We start from the raw sequence: 22,734 nt of genomic DNA, 5'->3' as shown, positions 1-22,734 counted from the left end.
AATATCGGGAAATATTCTCTCCACATTCACTGGATATAAGCAATCGCACGCTTTGATTGGCTCCTCTACTACTAGGATATCAGCTCATATACCGTGGGTAGAGAAAAACAAAATGATGGAGTGTGTTGCTGAACCAACCAAGGGCAAAATAAAATCTCTACTCGAAAACAGAACCCCCAAAAATAAAAAAGGCAACAAAATATGGGATAAAAGTACTTGATGGTAGTAACGTATCTTTTTTATTTTTCAAGAATTATCATCATCATTGCATTTTTTTTCACAAATTGCTCCTGTCATTTCACTGGTTTGTTTACATTCTAAGCGGAAATGATTTTGTCGGATGGTTTGTATAAAGTTTTTATTTATCAAATATGCAAAACATAAAAATAAAAATGCTCCGTTTCTCAAAATCCAGTGAATGTGGATAGAATAAAACAGTTATTCCACTCAATCTCGTGGAATATGGATTATAGCCAACTTGGTGCTACGTGCCTCGTCGGCCATCAGCTATCAGCTCATGTACGACTCGATTTCGTGGAATAACTGTTAAATATGTCACTCAGATCCGTGATGAATTTCGTCTGAAAAATGCAAGTTTTTCAACATGAGAAGATAAACTTCATATCTTCAAGCCAATGTGATTTTCTTTTTATTATATCGACACATTCACAGACAAAAAGTACCCAAATTTATCAAAACAAAATTTATCGTTGATTTCCTCATGAGTGACATCTAGAGATTTGTGTCATGGTTTGGGTTCTCCATGTCCCGGATGGAGCTTGTATGAAAAATATGAGTGGTGTATTTCCCACTAAAACACTCATGTCTGTGTAATATATCATGCTATGGAATCTCAAACAGACAGACAACTTGAAAACAAAGGCATGAACATCTACAAGCTTGTCAAAGCCAATAATACAATGTGTGTACTCATGGTCATTGTTTAAAAAAACAAAACAAAACAAAAAAACAGAGCAGCAGATACTTCAGTCTCCTTACAGTTCAGTGGTAAAGATGTAAGCAATGACGTCCTTGCTTCCAGTTAGTACAGCAGCAAGCAGAAGAGAGACTGAGACTACAAAACAAACAAACAAACAAACAAACAAACAAACAAAAAAGAGACATGGGTCCATACATGCATGACATGCAACCGCTGTGTGACAATGTGACATCACACTGACTGGCCATTTTATTAGGAACCCCTGTACACCTGAGGAATTTGAGGTGACTGTGAACACCAAAACTGGACCACGAGACATTTTTCCAAACTTCAACTGCCCAGGTTCTGCCCCAGATTCGTGTTCTTGACTGACAAAATGAGAACATCAAGGTTCAACTCATTGTGTGTTCTGGTTCTGAGATGCTTTTCTTCTTATCATACTGGTAAAGAGTGGTGATTTTAGTTACTGTATCCTTCATGTCAGCTCAAATCAGTCCAGCCTTTCTCCTCGGACCTCTCGCAATCACTGTAGATGTGCTGCTCGCTGAATGTTTGATTTGTTTTTGTTTTTTTTCAAAATTCTCTGTAAACACTAGATCTGTATGTTAGGACTGGGGACTGTCTTGGCCTCTAGAGGCCGCTGTTATTTCTTTATCTTGTCATGTTTGTTTTGGCCTCTAGAGGCCGCCACTGTTTCTGTGTTTTTTGTTTGTTTTGACAGCCTTTGTTTTCATGTGCTTTTTGCCTCACCTGTTCTTTATTTCCTGCCCCACCTAGTTTCTTAATTACCCTGTGTATATATACTTCCTCAATTTAGCCCCTTGTCACGGAGTCTTTGTGCTGCTTATGGCTAGTAACCTCTGTCTCGTGTACCTTGCTTATGTCCTTGTGTTTTTTGGTATTTTGCTTTCTTTTTGGACTTTGTACTTGACATTTTGGATCTTCTGAGCGTTTGCATTTTTGCCTTTTCTTTTCTGATTTTTGGACTTTGAACTTTTGGATATTTTATTTTTCCTTATATCTTCTGAGCATTTGGATTTTACTTTTTGCTTTGGATTTTGATCTTCTGTGCTTTTGACAATAAACTGTTTTTGTACTCTACCTTCACCTCACTCCTCTGCACTTGAGTCATTCCCCTGGTGGCCTCGTGGGGGTTTGCTGGATTACTACACCAGCAACGCGGGTTCGATTCCCAGCAAAACCCTAACAGAAAGACTCCGTCATGACTGACTCAGCAGAGGCTGCTTCAACTGTCTACCTGGCCAACCTTCAGGGAATTATGGCAGCTTTAACACGCCTTGAAGCGACCATGGACACTCATGGACGAACACTCGCAAGCCAACGTGAGGCCCTTGCTCGCCACGAGGTACTGCTTCAGCAAATTGGGAAGGCCCTGGCACAGCTGACTCCTATGCCCACATCTCCCTCTCCTGATTTTGCTCCTGCTCCACCATCTGCTCCCATTCCAGTGCCTCTGGCCACGTTGCCTCCATCACCTCGCGAACCCTGCCTTCCTGCACCACAGAGGTATGGTGGCAAGCACGGTGAGTACCGGGAGTTCCTTACCCAGTGCCAACTCACCTTTGAGCTCCAGCCTTCCACCTACACTACGGATCGCCGCAAGATTGCATATGTGATAACCTTGTTAGCTGATAAGGCACGAGCATGGGCAACAGCCGTCTGGCAAAGACAGGGACCCGAGTGTTCTGACTTCAAGCTGTTTACGGAGGAGATGCTTCGGGTCTTCGATCAGGCAGACATCAGTAAAGATGCAGCCAGGAAGCTCATGTCCGTCCGACAGGAGGGAAGCGTTGCAGACTACGCCATCTCGTTCCGGACGCTCGCAGCAGTCAGTGGGTGGAATGAGATGGCCCTAGTTTCAGCCTTCCACCATGGTCTGTCTGACCCCATCAAAGACAGCCTGGCCTCTATCGGATGCCCAAGTGACCTCGAAACCCTGATCTCACATGCCATTCGTCTTGACAACAGGATTAGAGAGCGCCGCCGAGTCCTGAGCTTCCCCGGCCTCACTGCCTTGACCTGGAGCCCCTCTACCTCCTCCAGTGACTGTCCGGAGCCCATGCAAGTGGGCCGTACCCGTCTCTCCGCATCTGAGAGGGAGCGCAGAAGGAGGGACAAGTGCTGCATCTACTGTGGCAAGCCTGGCCACTTCCGAGCATCATGTCCTGAGCTCTCGGGAAAAGCACCGCCCCGTCCAGCCGAGGGAGGGTTGTGACAGGGCCTACCCTCTCTCCTGAACTTCCTGGCCAAGGAGTCTACATCCTGGTCTCCATCTCCTGGGGTGAGTCCGTCCACTTTTGCCAGGCCTTGCTAGACTCCAGGGCGGCTGGAAACTTTATGGATGTCCACTTTGCCAGAACAATCAATGTCCCGACTGCACCTCTTGAAGTCCCGCTGTCTGTGTCTGCCCTGGATGGTCAAGCTTTAGGTGATGGAAGAGTCACCCAAGTAATTTCTCCAGTCTTTCTCCAGTCTCAAGCTCACAAAGAAGAAATATCCCTGCACCTGATTCATTCACCAGAGTTCCCAGTCATTCTAGGCCTTCCTTGGCTTACCCGCCACAACCCGCGCATAGACTGGGTAACTAGCCAGGTTGTGGAATGGGGCCCTGCATGCCATGCCTCTTGTCTGCTCTCTAGCTCTCCTGTGTCTCCTGCCAAGCCTCCTGATCTCACCGAGTTATCTCAAGTTCCCGCAGAGTACTGGGATCTTAAAGAAGTCTTCAGCAAGAGTAGGGCCGCCATTCTTCCTCCGCACCGCGCCTACGACTGTGCCATCGACTTGCTTCCTGGGACTACCCCTCCTCGGGGCAGACTGTTCTCTCTCTGTCAGAACGCAAGGCCATGGAGGAATACATCAAGGATGCCCTGGTCTCTGGGTTCATTCGACCCTCCACCTCACCTGCTGGTGCTGGCTTCTTCTTTGGATGGGGGTCTCCGACCGTGTATTGACTACAGGGGCCTGAACAAGATCACTGTGCGCAACCGCTATCCCCTTCCGCTGATGTCCACAGCGTTCGACCTGCTCCAAGGTGCCACCGTCTTCACCAAGTTGGACTTATGGAACGCATACCACCTCATCCGTATCCAACAGGGAGACGAGTGGAAGGCAAGGCAAGTTTATTTATATAACACATTTCATACACAGTGGCAGTTCAATGTGCTTTACAGAAGTAAAAGCAAAACAGTAAACAATAGAAAATAAAATTACATAAAATAAATGGGGAAGAAAAATAATAAAAATTAAACAAAAGTAGAAATAAAATAATAAAATGAAATAAAAGTTCAATTATAAATAAAACAGCAGAATAAAATAGAATAAAAGTTAAGTAAAATTTAAACCATGGAGAGACTGTAAAAGTAAAGAGTTTAAAACATGTAGAGATGACAATATTAATAATTTAGCAGAAAGCATCTGAAAACAGCTTGGTCTTTAACCTAGATTTGAAGCTGCCAACAGCAGGAGCATTTTTGATGTCCTCTGGCAGTTGGTTCCATAGCTGTACTGCATAGTAGCTAAAAGCTGCTTCACCACACTTTGTTTTAACAACAGGTTTTAACAGTAAATTTTTCTGCTGCGATCTGGTAGATCTGATTGGGTTAGGCCGTTGCAACATATCAGAGAGGTAATTGGGCCCTGTACCATTTAGAGATTTGTACACCAGCAGCAATGCTTTAAAGTCAATTCTGTAGCTTACTGGAAGCCAGTGAAGGGACCTTAGAATTGGAGTAATGTGCTCTGTTCTTTTTGTTTGTGTGAGAACCCTAGCTGCTGCATTTTGAACCAGCTGAAGTCGTTTGATGGTCTTTTTTGGCAGGCCTGTGAAAAGGCCATTGCAGTAATCAACCCTACTAGAGATGAAGGCATGTATAAGTTTTTCCAGATCATTTTTTGACATAAGTCCTCTTAGTTTGGAAATGTTTTTTAGGTGATAAAATGCCGTTTTAGTGATTGCTTTCATGTGACTGTCAAAGTTTAGCTCGCTGTCAATGAAAACACCAAGATTTTTAACCATTTCTTTTGTTTTAATCCCCTTTGTGTCAAGAATAGTACTATTCCTGAGTCTTTCATCTTTTTTCCAAATAGAATTACTTCTATTTTATCTGTGTTCAGCTGAAGAAAATTTTGTGACATCCAGTTGTTGATTTGATCGATACACTGGTGGAGACATTCAAGGGGGGCATAATCATTAGGTGATAGAGCAAGATAAATTTGGGTGTCATCTGCATAGCAGTGATATAAAATTGAATTGTTCTTGATAATTTGCCCAAGTGGGAGCATATAAAGGTTGAATAGTAATGGTCCAAGAATCGACCCCTGGGGGACACCACAGGTCAAGGACATTGATGTTGAGGTACATGGTAACAAAGAAGCTTCTATCTTTTAAGTATGATTTTAACCAATTGATAACTTTACCAGTCAACCCAACCCAGTGTTCAAGTCGATATAGCAGTATGTTGTGATCAACAGTATCAAAAGCTGCACTGAGGTCCAGTAATACCAGGACCGATGTTTTGCCTGCATCAGTATTAAGACGTATGTCATTTATAACTTTAATCAGCGCTGTTTCAGTGCTATGATTGGCACGAAATCCTGATTGAAAGTTATCAAAACAGCTGTTTGAGATCAAGAAGGCAGTTAATTGATTGAAGACAATTTTTTCAAGGATTTTCCCGATGAATAGTAGATTTGATATTGGCCTGTAGTTATTTAATACTGAAGCATCCAGATTATTCTTTTTAAGTAGGGGCTTTACAACGGCTTTTTTCAGGGACACAGTAACAATGCCAGTCTCTAGGGATGTATTTATGATTTGAAGCACATCTGTAATTATAAGATGAAGAACAGACTTAAAAAAGTTGGTGGGCAGAATGTCCAATTCAGATGTTGAGGAACTGAGATTTTGTACAGTTTTTTCAAGAGTCTCATAATCAATTAAACAAAATTCTGACATTGTGTTGAAGTTATCTATCTGTGTCACTGGTGATTGCAGTTTTTCAATTATTTGCAACTGAGATATATTATGAGCAATATTCTGCCATATTTTATCAATTTTACCTTTGAAAAAGGATGCAAACTCATTGCATTTATTAACTGAGAGAAGTTCAGGTGCTAATTGTGGTGGGGGATTTGTTAGCTTCTCTACTGTTGAAAATAGCACACGGGCATTGTTCATATTCCTGTTGATGATGTTGGAGAAGAAAGACTGTCTTGCTTTATGAATTTCATAATTATATTTACAAAGCATCTCTTTATGGATTTGATAATGGATGTGAAGTTTAGATTTGCGCCATTTTTCTTTCAGTCTTTCTACATTCTCTCTTTAACAGTTTAACAGAAGACTGCCTTTAACACCCCATCAGGGCACTACGAGTACCAGGTGATGCCCTTCGGACTCACCAATGCACCAGCTGTTTTTCAGGCCCTTATCAACAACGTCTTGAGGGATATGATCAATCAGTACGTTTTCGTCTACCTCGACGACATCCTAATCTTTTCCAAGACCGTGCAGGAGCACCGCCACCATGTCCGCCAGGTTCTCCAGAGGCTGCTACAGAACAATCTGTTCGCTAAGGCCCAGAAATGCGAGTTTCATGTTCCCGAGGTCTCCTTTCTGGGTTTTATTGTACGGACAGGCCAACTCCAGATGGATCCAGCCAAGACCCTGGCCGTCCGGGACTGGCCCACCCCCAAGTCCGTCAAAGAGGTTCAGCAGTTCTTAGGATTTGCTAACTTCTACCACAAGTTTGTCAGGAACTTCAGTTCTGTAGCAGCGCCCATATCGGACCTCACTAAAAGGACAGGTAGATTGTATGTCTGGTCTCCTCAGGCAGAAAAGGCGTTCAAAGACCTCAAGCACCGCTTCTGCACGGCACCCATTCTGGTCCTCCCAGACCCTTCGCAACCCTTCATCGTCGAGGTGGACGCCTCGGACAGCGGCGTCGGCGTGGTCCTCTCTCAATGCTCGGATGGAAGGTTGCACCCCTGCGCATACTTCTCCCACCGCCTGAGTCCTGCGGAGGCCTGGTATGACGTGGGGGATCGAGAACTGCTAGCAGTTAAACTGGCCCTTGAGGAGTGGAGGCACTGGCTGGAGGGAGTGCAACATCCATTTCTGGTCTGGACAGACCACAAGAACCTGGAGTACCTCTAGCAAGCCAAGAGACTCAATCCATGACAGGCTAGGTAGGCCTTGTTTTTCAGTCAGTTTGACTTCACCCTATCATACCGCCCCGGCTCTAAGAACACCAAACCTGACGCGCTTTCCAGGCTGTTCGCTCCCACCAACAGGGAGAGTGAAGTTGGGCCTATTATCCCTGTGTCCCGGATTGTGGCCCCTGTCCGCTGGGGTGTTGAGGAGGTCGTCCGACGAGCCCAACGCCAGGACCCTGGGATGGGGCCACCGGGCCTCTTGTATGTCCCACGTCAAGCCCAGGCCAAGGTCCTCTATTGGGGTCACTCGTCCCCTCTCACCGCCCACCCGGGAGCTCGGAGGACCCTGGACTTCTTGAAAAGACGCTTCTGGTGGCCAAGCATGGAGAAGGAAGTAAGGTCATTCATCCTGTCTTGTGATGTGTGCACCAGAAGCAAGAACCCATGACAGCATCCCCAGGGCCTCCTGCATCCTCTGCCTATTCCCCGGCATCCCTGGTCCCACGTGGCGGTCGACTTCATCACGGGCCTTCCAGACTCTCAAGGTAACACGGTCATTTTGGTCATAGTCGACAGATTCTCCAAGGCCTGCCGCTTTATACCACTGTGCAAGCTCCCTTCTGCACTTGAAACAGCCAAACTAATATTTACGCATGTCTTCTGAGTCTTTGGTCTCCCATAGGACATCGTCTCAGACCGGGGGCCCCAGTTCTCCTCCCGAGTGTGGCAGGGGTTCTGCAAGCTCATCGGGGCCACCGCCAGCCTCTCCTCTGGGTTCCACCCCCAGTCCAATGGCCAGATGGAGAGGCTCAACCAGGACCTGGAAACCACCCTGCGAGGCCTGGTGATGGATAACCCGACATCATGGAGCACCTGGCTGCCATGGGCGGAGTACACCCACAACACTCTGCAGTCATTGGCCACCAGGTTGTCGCCGTTCCATTGCCAATTCGGGTTCCAGCCACCTTTGTTTCCAGAACAGGAGGAGGACGCTGGGGTGCCCTCGGTCAACCAGTACGTGAGACGGTGTCGCAAGACCTGGAGCAAGGTCAGGAGGACCCTCATCCAGACTTCCAGGGCCAACCAGACTCAGGCCAATCGCCATAGAAGGTCTGCCCACATTTTCCGCCCTGGGCAGCGGGTTTGGCTGGCCGCCAAGGACCTTCCGCTGTGGGTGGAGAACCGCAAGCTTGCTCCTCGTTACGTTGGCCCCTTCAAGGTTGTGTGCAGGGTGAACCATGTCGCCTACCGGCTCCAGTTGCCCCGGACTCTTAGGATCAACCCCACATTCCATGTATCCCTGTTGCGGCCCGTACTGTCATCCTCGTATGCTCCTGCCCCTAGGAATCCCCCGCCCCCCCGCATCCTCCAGGGTCAGACCGTATTCACTGTGCGCTGCCTGCTCGACTCCCGCCGGGTCCACAGTGGGCTTCAATATCTAGTGGACTGGGAAGGCTATGGCCCTGAGGAGCGCTGTTGGGTCCCCGCTCGGGAAGTGTTAGACAAAGAACTTTGTCGGGACTTCCATTTGGCCCATCCGGATCACCCTGGGAACGTCAGGAGACGCTCCTTGGGGGGGGGGTCCTGTTAGGACTGGGGACTGTCTTGGCCTCTAGAGGCCGCTGTTATTTCTTTATCTTGTCATGTTTGTTTTGGCCTCTAGAGGCCGCCACTGTTTCTGTGTTTTGTGTTTGTTTTGACAGCCTTTGTTTTCATGTGCTTTTTGCCTCACCTGTTCTTCATTTCCTGCCCTGCCTAGTTTCTTAATTACCCTGTGTATATATACTTCCTCAGTTTAGCCCCTTGTCCCGGAGTCTTTGTGCTGCTTATGGCTAGTAACCTCTGTCTCGTGTACCTTGCTTATGTCCTTGTGTTTTTTGCTTTCTTTTTGGACTTTGGACTTGACATTTTGGATCTTCTGAGCGTTTGCATTTTTGCCTTTTCTTTTCTGATTTTTGGACTTTGAACTTTTGGATATTTTATTTTTCCTTATATCTTCTGAGCGTGGGGCGGCACGGTGGTGTAGTGGTTAGCGCTGTCGCCTCACAGCAAGAAGGTCCTGGGTTCGGACCCCGGGTCCGGCGAGGGCCTTTCTGTGTGGAGTTTGCATGTTCTCCCCGTGTCCGCGTGGGTTTCCTCCGGGTGCTCCGGTTTCCCCCACAGTCCAAAGACATGCAGGTTAGGTTAACTGGTGACTCTAAATTGACCATAGGTGTGAATGTGAGTGTGAATGGTTGTCTGTGTCAATGTGTCAGCCCTGTGATGACCTGCCGACTTGTCCAGGGTGTACCCCGCCTTTTGCCCGTAGTCAGCTGGGATAGGCTCCAGCTTGCCTGCGACCCTGTAGAAGGATAAAGCGGCTAGAGATAATGAGATGAGATGAGATCTTCTGAGCGTTTGAATTTTACTTTTTGCTTTGGATTTTGATCTGTGCTTTTGACAAACTGTTTTTGTACTCTACCTTCACCTCACTCCTCTGCACTTGAGTCATTCCCCTGGTGGCCTAGTGGGGGTTTGCTGGATTACTACACCAGCGACCCAGGTTTGCTTCCCAGCAAAACCCTAACACTGTAGGCTCATCAGATTTTTTGAGAAGAAGTAGTAGTAATGGTGAGGGATTAAGGCTGTAAGCCTACGTCCTGCTTTAGAGAGATCCATAGCTGCTAACTCATGGAGTACCTGCCGTGTCCACTTACTTCCACAGAACAGAGAGACTCTGGAGGAAAGTTTTGCTTGTTGTGTGTTTCCTGCTCCGAGAGCATTTCCAACTCTCACGGTGGCTGCCACGCCAAAGCCGAAAGGAACCTAATAAGGAATCAAAAGAAAGAATTAGAATAACTGTGACATGCATAGAAAATTACAGTGGTGCTTGAAAGTTTGTGAACCCTTTAAAATTTTCCATATTTCTGCATAAATATGACCTAAAACATCATCAGATTTTCACACAAGTCCTAAAAGTAGATAAAGAGAACCCAGTTAAACAGATAAGACAAAAATATTATACTTGGTCATTTATTTATTGAGAAAAATGATCCAATATTACATATCTGTGAGTGGCAAAAGTATGTGAACCTCGAGGGTTAGCAGTTAATTTGAAGGTGAAATTAGAGTCAGGTGTTTTCAATCAATGGGATGACAATCAGGTGTGAGTGGGCACCCTGTTTTATTTAAAGAACAGGGATCTATCAAAGTCTGATCTTCACAACACATGTTTGTGGAAGTGTATCATGGAACAAACAAAGGAGATTTCTGAGGACCTCAGAAAAAGCATTGTTGATGCTCATCAGGCTGGAAAAGTTTACAAAACCATCTCTAAAGAGTTTGGACTCCACCAATCCAGTCAGACAGATTGTGTACAAATGGAGGAAATTCAAGACCATTTTTACCCTCCCCAGGAGTGGTCGACCAACAAAGATCACTCCAAGAGCAAGGTGTGTAATAGTCGGCAAGGTCACAAAGGACACCAGGGTAACTTCTGAGCAACTGAAGGCCTCTCTCAAATTGGCTAATGTTAATGTTCATGAGTTCACCATGAGGAGAACACTGCACAACAATGGTGTGCATGGCAGGGTTGCAAGGAGAAAGCCACTGCTCTCCAAAAAGAACATTGCTGCTTGTCTGCAGCTTACTAAAGATTATGTGGATGAGCCAGAAGGCTATTGGAAAAATGTTTTTGTCATGCTCTGCCCCGGACTTCCACTCCGGAGATTTATTATCTCCCAGTTCAGCGCTAATCTGGATCCGGGACGGGACTTTCATCTTGCTGGCATTCACATCCTGGTTTGCTCTGCTGTGTATTAAAAGGCCGTTCTCAGAAGCAGACTTTGCCAGAACATTTCATTGGTTTCTTCACGTCGTCTCTGCGCCCTTACTGCTTCTTGGATTTTTGCTCTCTGTTTTGCCTGTTCCTTGTCACAGTTTTTGCACTACTTTTTTTTGTCTTTTTTCCTGTTTGTTGTGCTACATTTTTGTCTCAAGTTTTTTGTCCAGGCTATTTTTTATGCTAGCGTTTTTTGTCCTTGCCTGCCTCTTTTTTTTGTCCCTAGTTTATTCTGGATTATTTTTGGTTTATTTTTACTCCTATTCAATCTTTTTTATTATTGGATTTACTGGTCTGTATTCTGCTCTTGGTTTCTACTCACCACATCTCACCTCCCATAAGTTTTGTGGACAGATGAGACCAAAATAGAACTTTTTGGTTTAAATGAGAAGTGCTGTGTTTGGAGAAAGGAAAACACTGCATTCCAGCATAAGAACCTTATCCCATCTGTGAAACATGGTGGTGGTAGTATCATGGTTTGGGCCTGTTTTGCTGCATCTGGGCCAGGACGGCTTGCCATCATTGATGAAACAATGAATTCTGAATTATACCAGCGAATTCTAAAGGAAAATGTCAGGACATCTGTCCATGAACTGAATTTCAAGAGAAGGTGGGTCATGCAGCAAGACAACGACCCTAAGCACACAAGTCATTCTACCAAAGAATGGTTAAAGAAGAATAAAGTTAATGTTTTGGAATGGCCAAGTCAAAGTCCTGACCTTAATCCAATGGAAATGTTGTGGAAGGACCTGAAGCGAGCAGTTCATGTGAGGAAACCCACCAACATCCCAGAGTTGAAGCTGTTCTGTACGGAGGAATGGACTAAAATTCCTCCAAGCCGGTGTGCAGGACTGATCACCAGTTACCGGAAACGTTTAGTTGCAGTTATTGCTGCACAAGGGGGTCACACCAGATACTGAAAGCAAAGGTTCACATACTTTTGCCACTCACAGATATGTAATATTGGATCATTTTCCTCAATAAATAAATGACCAAGTATAATATTTTTGTCTCATTTGTTTAACTGGGTTCTCTTTATCTACTTTTAGGGCTTGTGTGAAAATCTGATGATGTTTTAGGTCATATTTATGCAGAAATATAGAAAATTCTAAAGGGTTCACAAACTTTCAAGCACCACTGTGCATCAGGAATCTGAGTGACACATTTAAATAACATACCACTTTCTCTTTCAAAATTCTCTCAAAATCTTCCGTATTTAACGAAGCAAACCTGGCGGCCATGTCTGTTTACAAATTGTCCCAGTCGCTCGCTAGCATGGAAGTTTTATGTCTCCTACATGTGACATCATGTTGTCTTGACAACCATGCAATATCGTAAACCATATTCAACGCTCATTCTCCACTGGGTAGAGTGACGTAATACATGTAGGATAAGCGATATGCTAACAATACTGCATGCTATCGAACCAAATGAATGAAACCTGCTAGAAGGGAATAGAACACATGCTTTTATTCCATCGAAAAAGTGTCCTGTATGGATAATAATTCCTGATATTTCACTCTGATGACGTCACTCCCAGTGTTTTCCCAGTGACTGAACGTGCATTGTCAAAATGGCAAATTGGTTCAAAATGAAATTTTTTTTTGATCAACTTGCGTATATTCTTTTGTGGATGTGTCCATATAATATAAAGAACATTACCCGGTGGTGTGAAGATATGAAGTTTATCTTCTTGTATTGAAAAATATATCACTCATTCACCACTTGAAGATAAACTTTATATCTTCACGCAACCGTGTAATATCCTCTATATACGATAAAATATGAAACAATACAATATGATAAAGACACAGTATAGTAGGATACGATATGCAATATGCAATACTATTTCATTTAAATTAGATTATTTAAAGTATCTGAGTTATGGGTAAAATCGATTAACAATTATATAACAATTCATTTCAGTCATTGCCTTTTAAACTGACATCATTCCAAAATCATTTGATTGTTAAAACCCTAATTATTGCCAGTTGGGAAGTCGTTATGACTACTATAAATTATATATAATAAATAATATACAAATATACAGTCATTATTTTCATTCAACAAAACTGGATGCTTTAGTGTTGTAAATTAAATAGGCTCTCTTTTTTATTTAATGAATTATTTTCCATGAGAAAATCTTGACTAATCTTAAATCATGAAATAGAGTGGATGCTGTACACATCAGTGTGTCAAACTTTGTTTTTCTTAAGTAACAGGATCATCTTATTTGTCGTAACATTGCTTAACTAAACAGAAAAATGATTTCATGGATGGTAAAGGAAAAACAATAACGCTGCACCTTTCTGTGTCCTAATGTCAAAGAAAAAAAGTACTGTATTATATTTCTATTTTTGTGTTTTTACAGAACATGCTCTATGTAATATTTAACCCTTTGGCTGGTGGATAGTTTGCACAGGAAGTACAGTCCAACTCGATCACAGAGAGGTGCAAGATCATAATTAACACAAATAACCCTCAGTTTAATTTTATAGAGTATGTATAGATGAAGTATAGATGAGTATATCATCTATAAGCAAGCTTTTGAAAGTCGCTTGCTCTTTAGCCTCAAGTTTCTTACCATGTACACAACAATGGCCAGCTCATGCAAAACAGACTGGGCCCCTAACTCAGCTTCGCTGATCAGACCTGTAATGGAAGGCATCAAATGACTTGAAAGCAGATTACAGGGATTTGATTTAGGCGAAAAGAAAGACAATGGTTTCAGACCTGCCAGGAATCCTCCAATCTCATAAGTCCACCACTCCACACAGTGCATTAGCATGCTAGGTAAGGCCAAGCGAAAGAAAGGACCCCACTCCTGCAGGCAGTCACAAGACCAACCTGGTAGAACGACAGTGTGCGAGGAAGAAAGTTTAAAAGAGAGGCAGGACTTGAGAAGGAAACAAGATCAACTGCTCACTTATGTATCCCCTGCTCCCGCTTATATCAGAATGCAAGCAATCAAAGGAATAGGACACTTATTATGAATGTTGACTTCAACAAATAATGAACCCTGAAACAAGTAAATAAAGAGCAGTGTCTCTTCCCAGGGATTTCAAATAGCATCCTGGTAAACTGTCATTTTGAAATCGCATTTTGCTTCTTGAAATAGCATCAAAATCCACGGTACATGTGTCATAAATACATTCAGTTGGTAAACAGGAAGTCGATGTGGGACAGACCTGAAAACGGTATACATGGTATAGAACCCCAAGCTGAAGCTTGGTACCAAATATCAAGCAGTTGTGATTTGTAGTTGCTGAGAAAAATGTTACAAAAATTTTGTAAATCCACGCTATATGTTTCGTAAATACATTCAGTCGGTAAACAGGAAGTCGATGTGCGACAGACCTGAAAAAAGGTATACACGATATAGAACCCCAAGCTGAAGTTTGGTACCAAGAACCAAGTGGCTATGGTTTGTAATTGTTGAGAAAAAGCGTGTTTCAGATGTACGGAGATACGGATGGACAGAGGTAAAAAAAAAAAACCAGTATCTTTTGGAGCGGGGGTATAATGAGCTTTAGGTTACTGTCAGACACTGGAATTGTCTCATTCATTACTTCAAAGCAACATACAAGTCATAGAAATATTGCCTAACCAGGTGAGGCTTAAATAATGTCATAATATCTTAGTCATGATAAGTCTGACACAAGCCAAATGAACTCTTCTCTATATTGTGTTAAAAAGTTACAAAATGGATCAACCTGAGGTAAATCTTAAAACTGGACATGTCTAACTGTCTGCCAGAAGAGCGTATCATTACAGATTTGCAGTGGCTTGAAAAAGTATTCATACCCCTTGAACTTTTTCACATTTTTCCACCTTACAACCACAAACTTAAAAGTTTTTTATTGAGATTTTATGCGATAGACCAACACAGAGTAACACATAATTGTGAAGTGAAACGAAAATGATAAATGGTCTTCAAAATTTTAAACAAATAAAAATCTGAAAAATGTGGTGTGCATTAGTATTCAGCCCCCTGTACTCTGATAACTCTAAATACAATCCAGTGCAATCAATTGCCTTCAGAAGTCATCTAATTAGTTAATAGAGTCCTACTGTGTGTAATTTACTCTCAGCATAAATACACTTGTTCTGTGAAGGCCTCAGTGGTTTGTTAGAGAACACTGAAGAACTAACAGAATCATGAAGACCAAAGAACTCACCAGGGATAAAGTGCGACAATTATGTGCTACTCTGTGTTGGTCTATCACATAAAATCTCAATAAAAAACTTTTAAGTTTGTGGTTGTAAGGTGGAAAAAATGTGAAAAAGTTCAAGGGGTGTGAATACTTTTGCAAGGCACTGTATATAAAGTATTGCAGCATGGCGTTAGAGACTGATCTTAAGCAAAACATGATCAAACTACTAAACCTAGTAAAGTGGTTGAAGCCAGTCTAACACACTGGTGCAAGGTCTTTAAAAATGGCCTCCACATTGTGATTTATAATTTGCAGCTATGTCCAAGAAGAGAAGGGCGTACGATTTTCCTGACTCACCATCCCACGTGGCCTTGTGCAGACCTTTCCAACAAATGTAGACATAAAGAAACACGGCCAAGGAATACTGAGAAATGGAGTTTGCTATCGCAGAACCACTGTACACAAAGTGATAACAACAACATCACAGAAAGTATAATATCATCTCATCTCATTATCTCTAGCCACTTTATTCTCTTCTACAGGGTCGCAGGCAAGCTGGAGCCTATCCCAGCTGACTACGGGCGAAAGGCGGGGTACACCCTGGACAAGTTGCCAGGTCATCACAGGGCTGACACATAGACACAGACAACCATTCACACTCACATTCACACCTACGGTCAATTTAGAGTTACCAGTTAACCTAACCTGCATGTCTTTGGACTGTGGGGGAAACCGGAGCACCCGGAGGAAACCCACGCGGACAGGGGGAGAACATGCAAACTCCACACAGAAAGGCCCTTGTCGGCCACGGGGCTCAAACCTGGACCTTCTTGCTGTGAGGCAACAGCGCTAACCACTACACCACCATGCCGCCCCAGTATAATATCAAAAATTATAATAAATATACTTTGTACTGTAATATATATATATATATATATATATATATATATATATATATATATATATATATATATATTTGTTACTTCCATAACAAAATAAATATAGCATACGTTTCAAATATGACGTGTACAATAGAATACCGTAGTTATGAGGATGCATTATGACTTTTTTTAATAAAACCAAACATGGAAATAAGATCAGGAAAATGACTTACGCTACGCCCAGATGAAGCAAATGAAGAAAGATGTAGTTTATTAAAGCGTTCAGGATGTTCCCAGCAGCCCCTGTGATCACCTGAGGCCATATTATACCCTAAAAGAGAACGTCTTTATTATTATCATCCCAAGAACAAAGAATATTTAACAGTTATTCCACAAAATCGAGTCGTACATGAGCTGAGAGCCGATGAGGCACGTTGCACCAAGTCATTTATCAACTCATGTACGACGAGATTAAGTGGAATAGCTGTTTTATTCTAGTCACATTCACTGGATTTTGAGAAATGGACCATTTTTATCTTTATTTTTTGCAAAATCGATAAACAAAAACTTTATACTAAACGTCCGACAAAATAACTTCTACTTTGAACGTAAACAAGCCAGTGAAACGACCGGAGCAATTTGTGAAAAATGCGATAATAATAATTCTTGAATTTTTATTTATTAAAAAAGATACGTTATTACCATTAAATACTTTAATTTCATATTTTGTTGCCTTTTTTTGTATTTTGGGGGGTTTTGTTTTCAAGTACAGTTTTTATTTCGTCCTCGGTTGGTTCAGCAACACACTCCGCCATTTTGTTTTTCTCTACTCACGGTATATAAGTTAATAGCCTCCTAATAGTACAGTAGCCAATCAGAGCGCAGGATTGCTCATATCCAGGGAATGTGGAGAGAATAATATCTGATATATTTTCTCCAATCTCAAATCTTGTGACTTTTTATTGCATATTCTGTCCAGCTTGGTCATTGAAATCCATTGCACATACTCTTTTAAATATGTTCATTTCTTCTCTAACTGTATATTTTAGATTTCATCATATTGTTATTCTATTTATATTTCTACTTTTGTCTCTTTACTTTTTTATCTTAATTGTTCATGCACCAAACACCACAGCAAATTTCTTGTATGTGAGAACATACTTGGGCGGGGGGACGGGACAGGGGGGACTGATTCTGATATAAAAATGAAGTCCTCTCTGAGGCCACTTTAATAGGAACACCTGCCCTCTTGCTCATTCCTGCAATTATCCAATCAGATATGGAATTTTATTCCTAGCTTTAATTAAGAGTGTGGTCTTACAATTTGAGAGCATCATTTATTCATTTCATGTTCTGATTTTGCAATGTTACCGCCTCCCCCGGTTCTCTCTCAAACAGCCCTTCTCCTTGCTCGCATGCAAATTTGCTTTGCTGTGTTCTTGCTCAATAAAAGCTGCTTGTGTGTAATTTTGCTCTGTTCACACTCGCACTGCTTTGGTCACTCCTTACGTTCTATTAGTTGGTGAATTTTGATAGGGTCATATCGCCAAAATCAGAGAAAGAGAGGCCAGAAGTCTCTGAGTAGAAGATTTGCGAGGGCACAGAAGCAGTACTGAACAAAAGTAGAGAGCAGGGGCTATTTGAGAGAGAGAGAGAGAGAGAGAGAGAGAGAGAATGGGGGGGAGATCTCTATGACTTGCCATGGTTGTTGGTGTCAAACGGGCTGGCTTAATGATTTTAAAAAACAGCTGATCACCTGATTTTCATGCACAGTCTCTACAGTTTATGCAGAATTGTGTGGTTGCAGTTTCTGAAATACTTTAAACCGGGCCATCTGGCACAGCACCCATGTCACGGACAAAGTCAATGAGATCACATTTTTTCCCCCATTCTGATATGTGATGTAAACATTGACTGAAACTCTTGCCCTGTTGTCTGCATGATTTTACACATTATGCTCCTGCTACATGATTGGCTGACTGGATAACTGTATGAATGTACAGGGGTTCCTAATAAAGTGGCCAGTCAATGTGGTGCACCGATCAGCCATAAAATTAAAACCACTGATAGGTGAAGAAGTGAATAACATTGATTATCTCATTACAGTGGCACCTGTCACGGGGTGGGATATATTAGGCAGCAAGAAAGAGAAAAGTCAGTTCTTGAAGTTGATGTGTTGGAAGCAGGAAAAATGGGCAAGTGTAAGGAGCGACTTTGACAAAGGTCAAATTGTGATGGTGAGATGACTGTGTCTGAGCATTCTTCAAAATGGCACATCTTGTGGAGTGTTCCCGGTACGCAGTGGTTAGTACTGAACAAAAGTGGTCCAAGGATCCAAAGGACAACCGGTGAACCGGCGACAGGGTCATGGTGTCAAAGGCTCGTTGATTCGCATGAGGCACGAAGGCTAGAACATATGAACCAATCCTACAGAAGAGCTAAGACAAAAAGGTGTCAAGATTAACTTTTTCAGCAGTTTGTGCTGCAGTCGCTCTTCTGTTCTTCTGGATTGGACCACATGTTCTAGCTTTCGTGCCCCATGCAAATCAATGAGCCTTCGACACCCATGACCCTATCGCCGGTTCACCGGTTGTCCTTTGGATCCTTGGACCACTTTTGTTTGGTACTAACCACTGCATACCATGAACACCCCACAAGATGTGCCATTTTGGAGATGCTCAGACCCAGTCATCTCACTATCACAGTTTGGCCCTTGTCAAAGTCATTCCTTACGCTTGCCCATTTTTCCTGTTTCCAACACATCAACTTTAAGAACTGACTGTTCTCTTTCTTACTGTCTAATATATCCCACCCCATGACAGGTGCCATTGTAATGAGATAATCAATGTTATTCACTTCTTCACCTGTCAGTGGTTTTAATTTTATGGCTGATTGGTGTGTACCAAAATCTTAATAGAATTATTTTTTACCTGATTCTGCAAATATTTTGATTGCAACTGGTACATAAAAGCAGCCTGAATGAAAGAAGAAAAAAATCAGGAACATAACATTTAAGAACATTAAAAAAAACAAAGCTCAACCTCATGGGAAAAACATGGAAGTGCACAGATGGGAAAAACTCACAGGCAGAGCAGGCATGTATATCTTTACATACAGCTGTGAGAGACTGCAGAGAAAAAGAAAGCGGTGTATCATCGCATTTGAAAACTGCACATCATGTCTTTTAAGTGAAGTTACAGAATCTTAGAGTTTCACTGATTGTTCATATGAACATCAGGTCAAACAGACTGGACATACCTGGCTACTCTGGGGCTTTGTCGAACAGCCAGCAGGATGGACTCGGTGTTGATCAGGATGGCCCAGCAGGGGAAGCAGGCCAGCAGAAGGATGAGGATGCCCCTCTGCAGGATCACTCCAACACGCTTCAGGTTATTGCTCCCAAACGTCTGCAGAGAAAGGTGACAAAGTTAAATTATCATCCCCAAGATTTTCAGTTAATCAGGATGTTCAGTTCTTGAACTGTTTAATAGCGACATGTTACGGGTAAGATGACCAATGTCTACACTGTCAGAAAAAGGGGTACAGTAGGAGTTCATTTCTGTCCCCCAAGGTACAGTTTGCAATAATGTATCCCCAAGGGCTCATTACTGGACCTCAAGGTAACTGTGTACCTTTTTAGGGCCAAAAAGGTACTTATGTTCCCAAGTAGTATATGAAGAGTCTGGTTCCAAAACGCTATATATCCAATTCCATTGTTTCAAGAAAAATCACTTTTTCTGATTACGGGAAGTGATAAAAGGAAAACCACTGTATCCTGTTTTAAAATGTATTAACTAACTCCTTAATGATAATAAACTTCAAAAATTAAATCCAGAACTAATTAACAGCTTTTAACTGAACCAAGTAATTATTTTTTTTGTCAAGTCGCTACATATCCACGCCATGGCATTTTCCCCCAAAATGCTACATATCCCTTTCTATTTAAAGTGCATTTAACCATGTTCTTTCATGACAGATTATTTTATTTTATAGATTATTTTTTAATATTATTTTATCAAAATTATTCATAATTCAGCATGAAATTGTCCAATAAATGCGAGAAGTGATGAAGTGATTTCCTATTTCATGGGCACAGCCATCTTCGAAGACTTCACGCCAGTGGTGGCCTTGTATTGGCCAAATGGATATGTCTGGTTTTGAGAAAAATTGGTGATGGCACTTATTGCGTTTTGGAATGAAAGGCTGTAATGCAGTGTGTAAATCAATGGCAGATATCTCATTTTGGTGAAAACTGAATATGGTACAAGTGAGATGATAATTGCTGGTGGTTTGGTGGCGGGAATTTCAGTTTTTCAAATTTGGCGTTTATCGCATTTTGGAACTAAACTCTTCATATAAAGAGTACATATAATAACGTACACATTTTAGGCCCTGTTTACATTATTTCGAATCAGCGGATCATCAGATTAACGTTTTTAAAATGATTCGCGTGCACACAGCAACGCCAATACACGGATACGCTAATCACATGACTAATTAGATGGCACGTAAGTTGAAATGTGTAGTGCGGCTCAGCACTTCCTCCTCAGCGGCTCGGATCCGCACAGGCATCCTGCGCTCCAAATCACTCTGCCCTGAACAGCGAGTGCCCTCTGGAGGGTGCGCACTCCGGCCCTGCGCAGCTCACAGAGCGCGCGAGTGAAGCACACGAGCAGTGATTCGGGACTGAGCCGCTGTGTGTGTGATCCCAGTGCATATCGGGCATGCGCAAGTCACTTACCACTTGCAAGTGGAAGGATGGCAAGCCTAAAGACAGTCATAACTACACAATGGGCAGTATTTGCATCTTACCATGAACAACATTAAGAATGACAAAGCAAAGCATTATATTCATGACCAACGCCAGCGAATCAGGAAGGTGGATGTCACAGTGACGTTGTCCAATGACGACGTCAGCTAGAGCTCAGCACAGCGTATCCTCGTTCCTCAATGTTTACACAGCACCGGATCAGATACGTAATGGGTTGAATACGTGGGCCCTGGCGGATTCAAGTTGTTCCGCCTGTGGAGTCGTTTCCCAGCATTTTAATGTGCACGGACAGTGCATCCGCGACGAAAACGAGACAGATACGGTCTAATGTAAACACCACCTTAGCCAGAGAGGATCGTTGGTATGAGCGAGGAGTTAAAGAAGCCATTTTTGTCAACCTGGAACGGCCATCACTGAACAGAGGTGGGGGTCTAAGGCCCTGTCCACACGGCAACGGATTCAGGTGACTCCGATACAATTGCTTATCATTTAGGCCTGGCGTCCACACGGCACCGGCGTTTTGGGTGCCCAAAACGCAATCTTTTTGAGAACGGGTTCCAGAGTGGAAAGATCTGGCAACGTTGCCGTTGCGAAGTCGTCTGGATGAGTAGAACGGATTTGTTTACGATGACGTCACAACCACATGACTGTGAGTGCTTCACGCCGGGTAGAAGTGTAATGAACTCGATGTGAGTTGTCAACAAATCCTATAACTTGGTTCATGAAACGCGCTTACAAAATATTTTCACTGTGAATATTTATTGTGTAATGGTGCAAAGTGAGAGCGAGAGAGAAAATAGCCCTTAGGGCAGAGTCAATCCCGCCAGCAAAAATAGGGAAAAAAAGGAGCGATCTCACCTCTTCAGATGTTGGTTTAAGTCCTACAATACATTCCTCAAAAAGGGCGTAGAACAACAAATTAATCCATCAACGTGTAGCATTCAATTTATTCCGGACCATTAAAGACGCCGCCTTCCGCTTAGGATCATACGTCATCCTTGCCGCCATATTGGATGGGTCAAAGCGGAGAATAAAGATGCCTCATTCATGTGCTGCGTTTAACTGTACCAACAGGTTTACTGTCCAAACGAGATCACATGGGATTACCTTTCACAGGTGAGACTGGAAAAATACTTTTCATTGTATTTGGTCACTATAATGTAATTTTACGAATAGGTTTTCCTGACTTTGTGGCTAATGTGAAGTCTCGCACATAATAGTTTATGCGCATGCGTCCTTACTTCTTCTATTGTTCTGGGGTCTCCGAAGGGACCGTCTTACAGCGCCCCTAGAGGTGTGGCATGTGTATTGCATCGTTTTCAGCAAGCGTTGCGTTGCCATATGGACCTGATATTTTACTGATCGTTGCCCATTTGGACGCGATATATTTCTAAATAACATCTCGTTGCCGTTGTCGTGTGGAGGTACATTTTCCAGTCTCACCTGTGAAAGGTAATCCCATGTGATCTCGTTTGGACGGCAAACCTGTTGGTACAGTTGAACGCAGCTAATCTTTATTCTCCGCTTTGACCTATCCAATATGGCGGCGAGGATGACATATGATTCTACGCGGAAGGCGGCGTCTTTAATGGTCCGGAATAAATTGAATGCTACACGTTGATGGATTAATTTGTTGTTTCTCACCTGTGAAAGGTAATCCCATGTGATCTCGTTTGGACGGTAAACCTGTTGGTACAGTTAAACGCAGCACATGAATCTTTATTCTCCGCTTTGACCTATCCAATATGGTGGCGAGGATGACGTATGATTCTACGCGGAAGGCGGCGTCTTTAATGGTCCGGAATAAATTGAATGAAACACGTTGATGGATTACTTTGTTCTTGTACGCCCTTTTTGAGGAATGTATTGTCGGACTTAAACCAACATCTGAAGAGGTGAGATCGCTCCTTTTTTTCCCTATTTTTGCTGGCGGGATTGACTCTGCCCTAAGGTCAGAGTCTCTCTCTCTCTCTCTCTCTCTCTCTTTGCACCAT

General features: G+C 42.9%; 1 protein-coding gene across 1 annotated transcript in view; it reads right to left on the bottom strand.

Annotated features, from left to right (window-relative positions):
* The window catches only part of LOC132895633 (multidrug and toxin extrusion protein 1-like), a 48,694-nt gene that overhangs the window by 19,128 nt on the left and 6,832 nt on the right, over positions 1–22,734 (bottom strand). Inside the window, exons 5-13 of the mRNA XM_060936414.1 lie at positions 19,228–19,376; positions 19,054–19,096; positions 18,900–18,944; positions 16,203–16,300; positions 15,446–15,543; positions 13,668–13,781; positions 13,519–13,586; positions 9,811–9,919; positions 1,000–1,075 (exon numbers count right to left, since the gene is read on the bottom strand). Of these exons, the coding sequence (XP_060792397.1) occupies positions 1,000–1,075; positions 9,811–9,919; positions 13,519–13,586; positions 13,668–13,781; positions 15,446–15,543; positions 16,203–16,300; positions 18,900–18,944; positions 19,054–19,096; positions 19,228–19,376 (800 nt within the window). The remainder of the gene's footprint in view (positions 1–999; positions 1,076–9,810; positions 9,920–13,518; positions 13,587–13,667; positions 13,782–15,445; positions 15,544–16,202; positions 16,301–18,899; positions 18,945–19,053; positions 19,097–19,227; positions 19,377–22,734) is intronic.

The sequence above is a fragment of the Neoarius graeffei genome, chromosome 12, assembly GCF_027579695.1.
Source record: "Neoarius graeffei isolate fNeoGra1 chromosome 12, fNeoGra1.pri, whole genome shotgun sequence".
NCBI lineage: Eukaryota > Metazoa > Chordata > Actinopteri > Siluriformes > Ariidae > Neoarius > Neoarius graeffei.
Note: the sequence above shows the minus strand (reverse complement) of the source record. Positions and strands in the feature narration are given on the sequence as shown.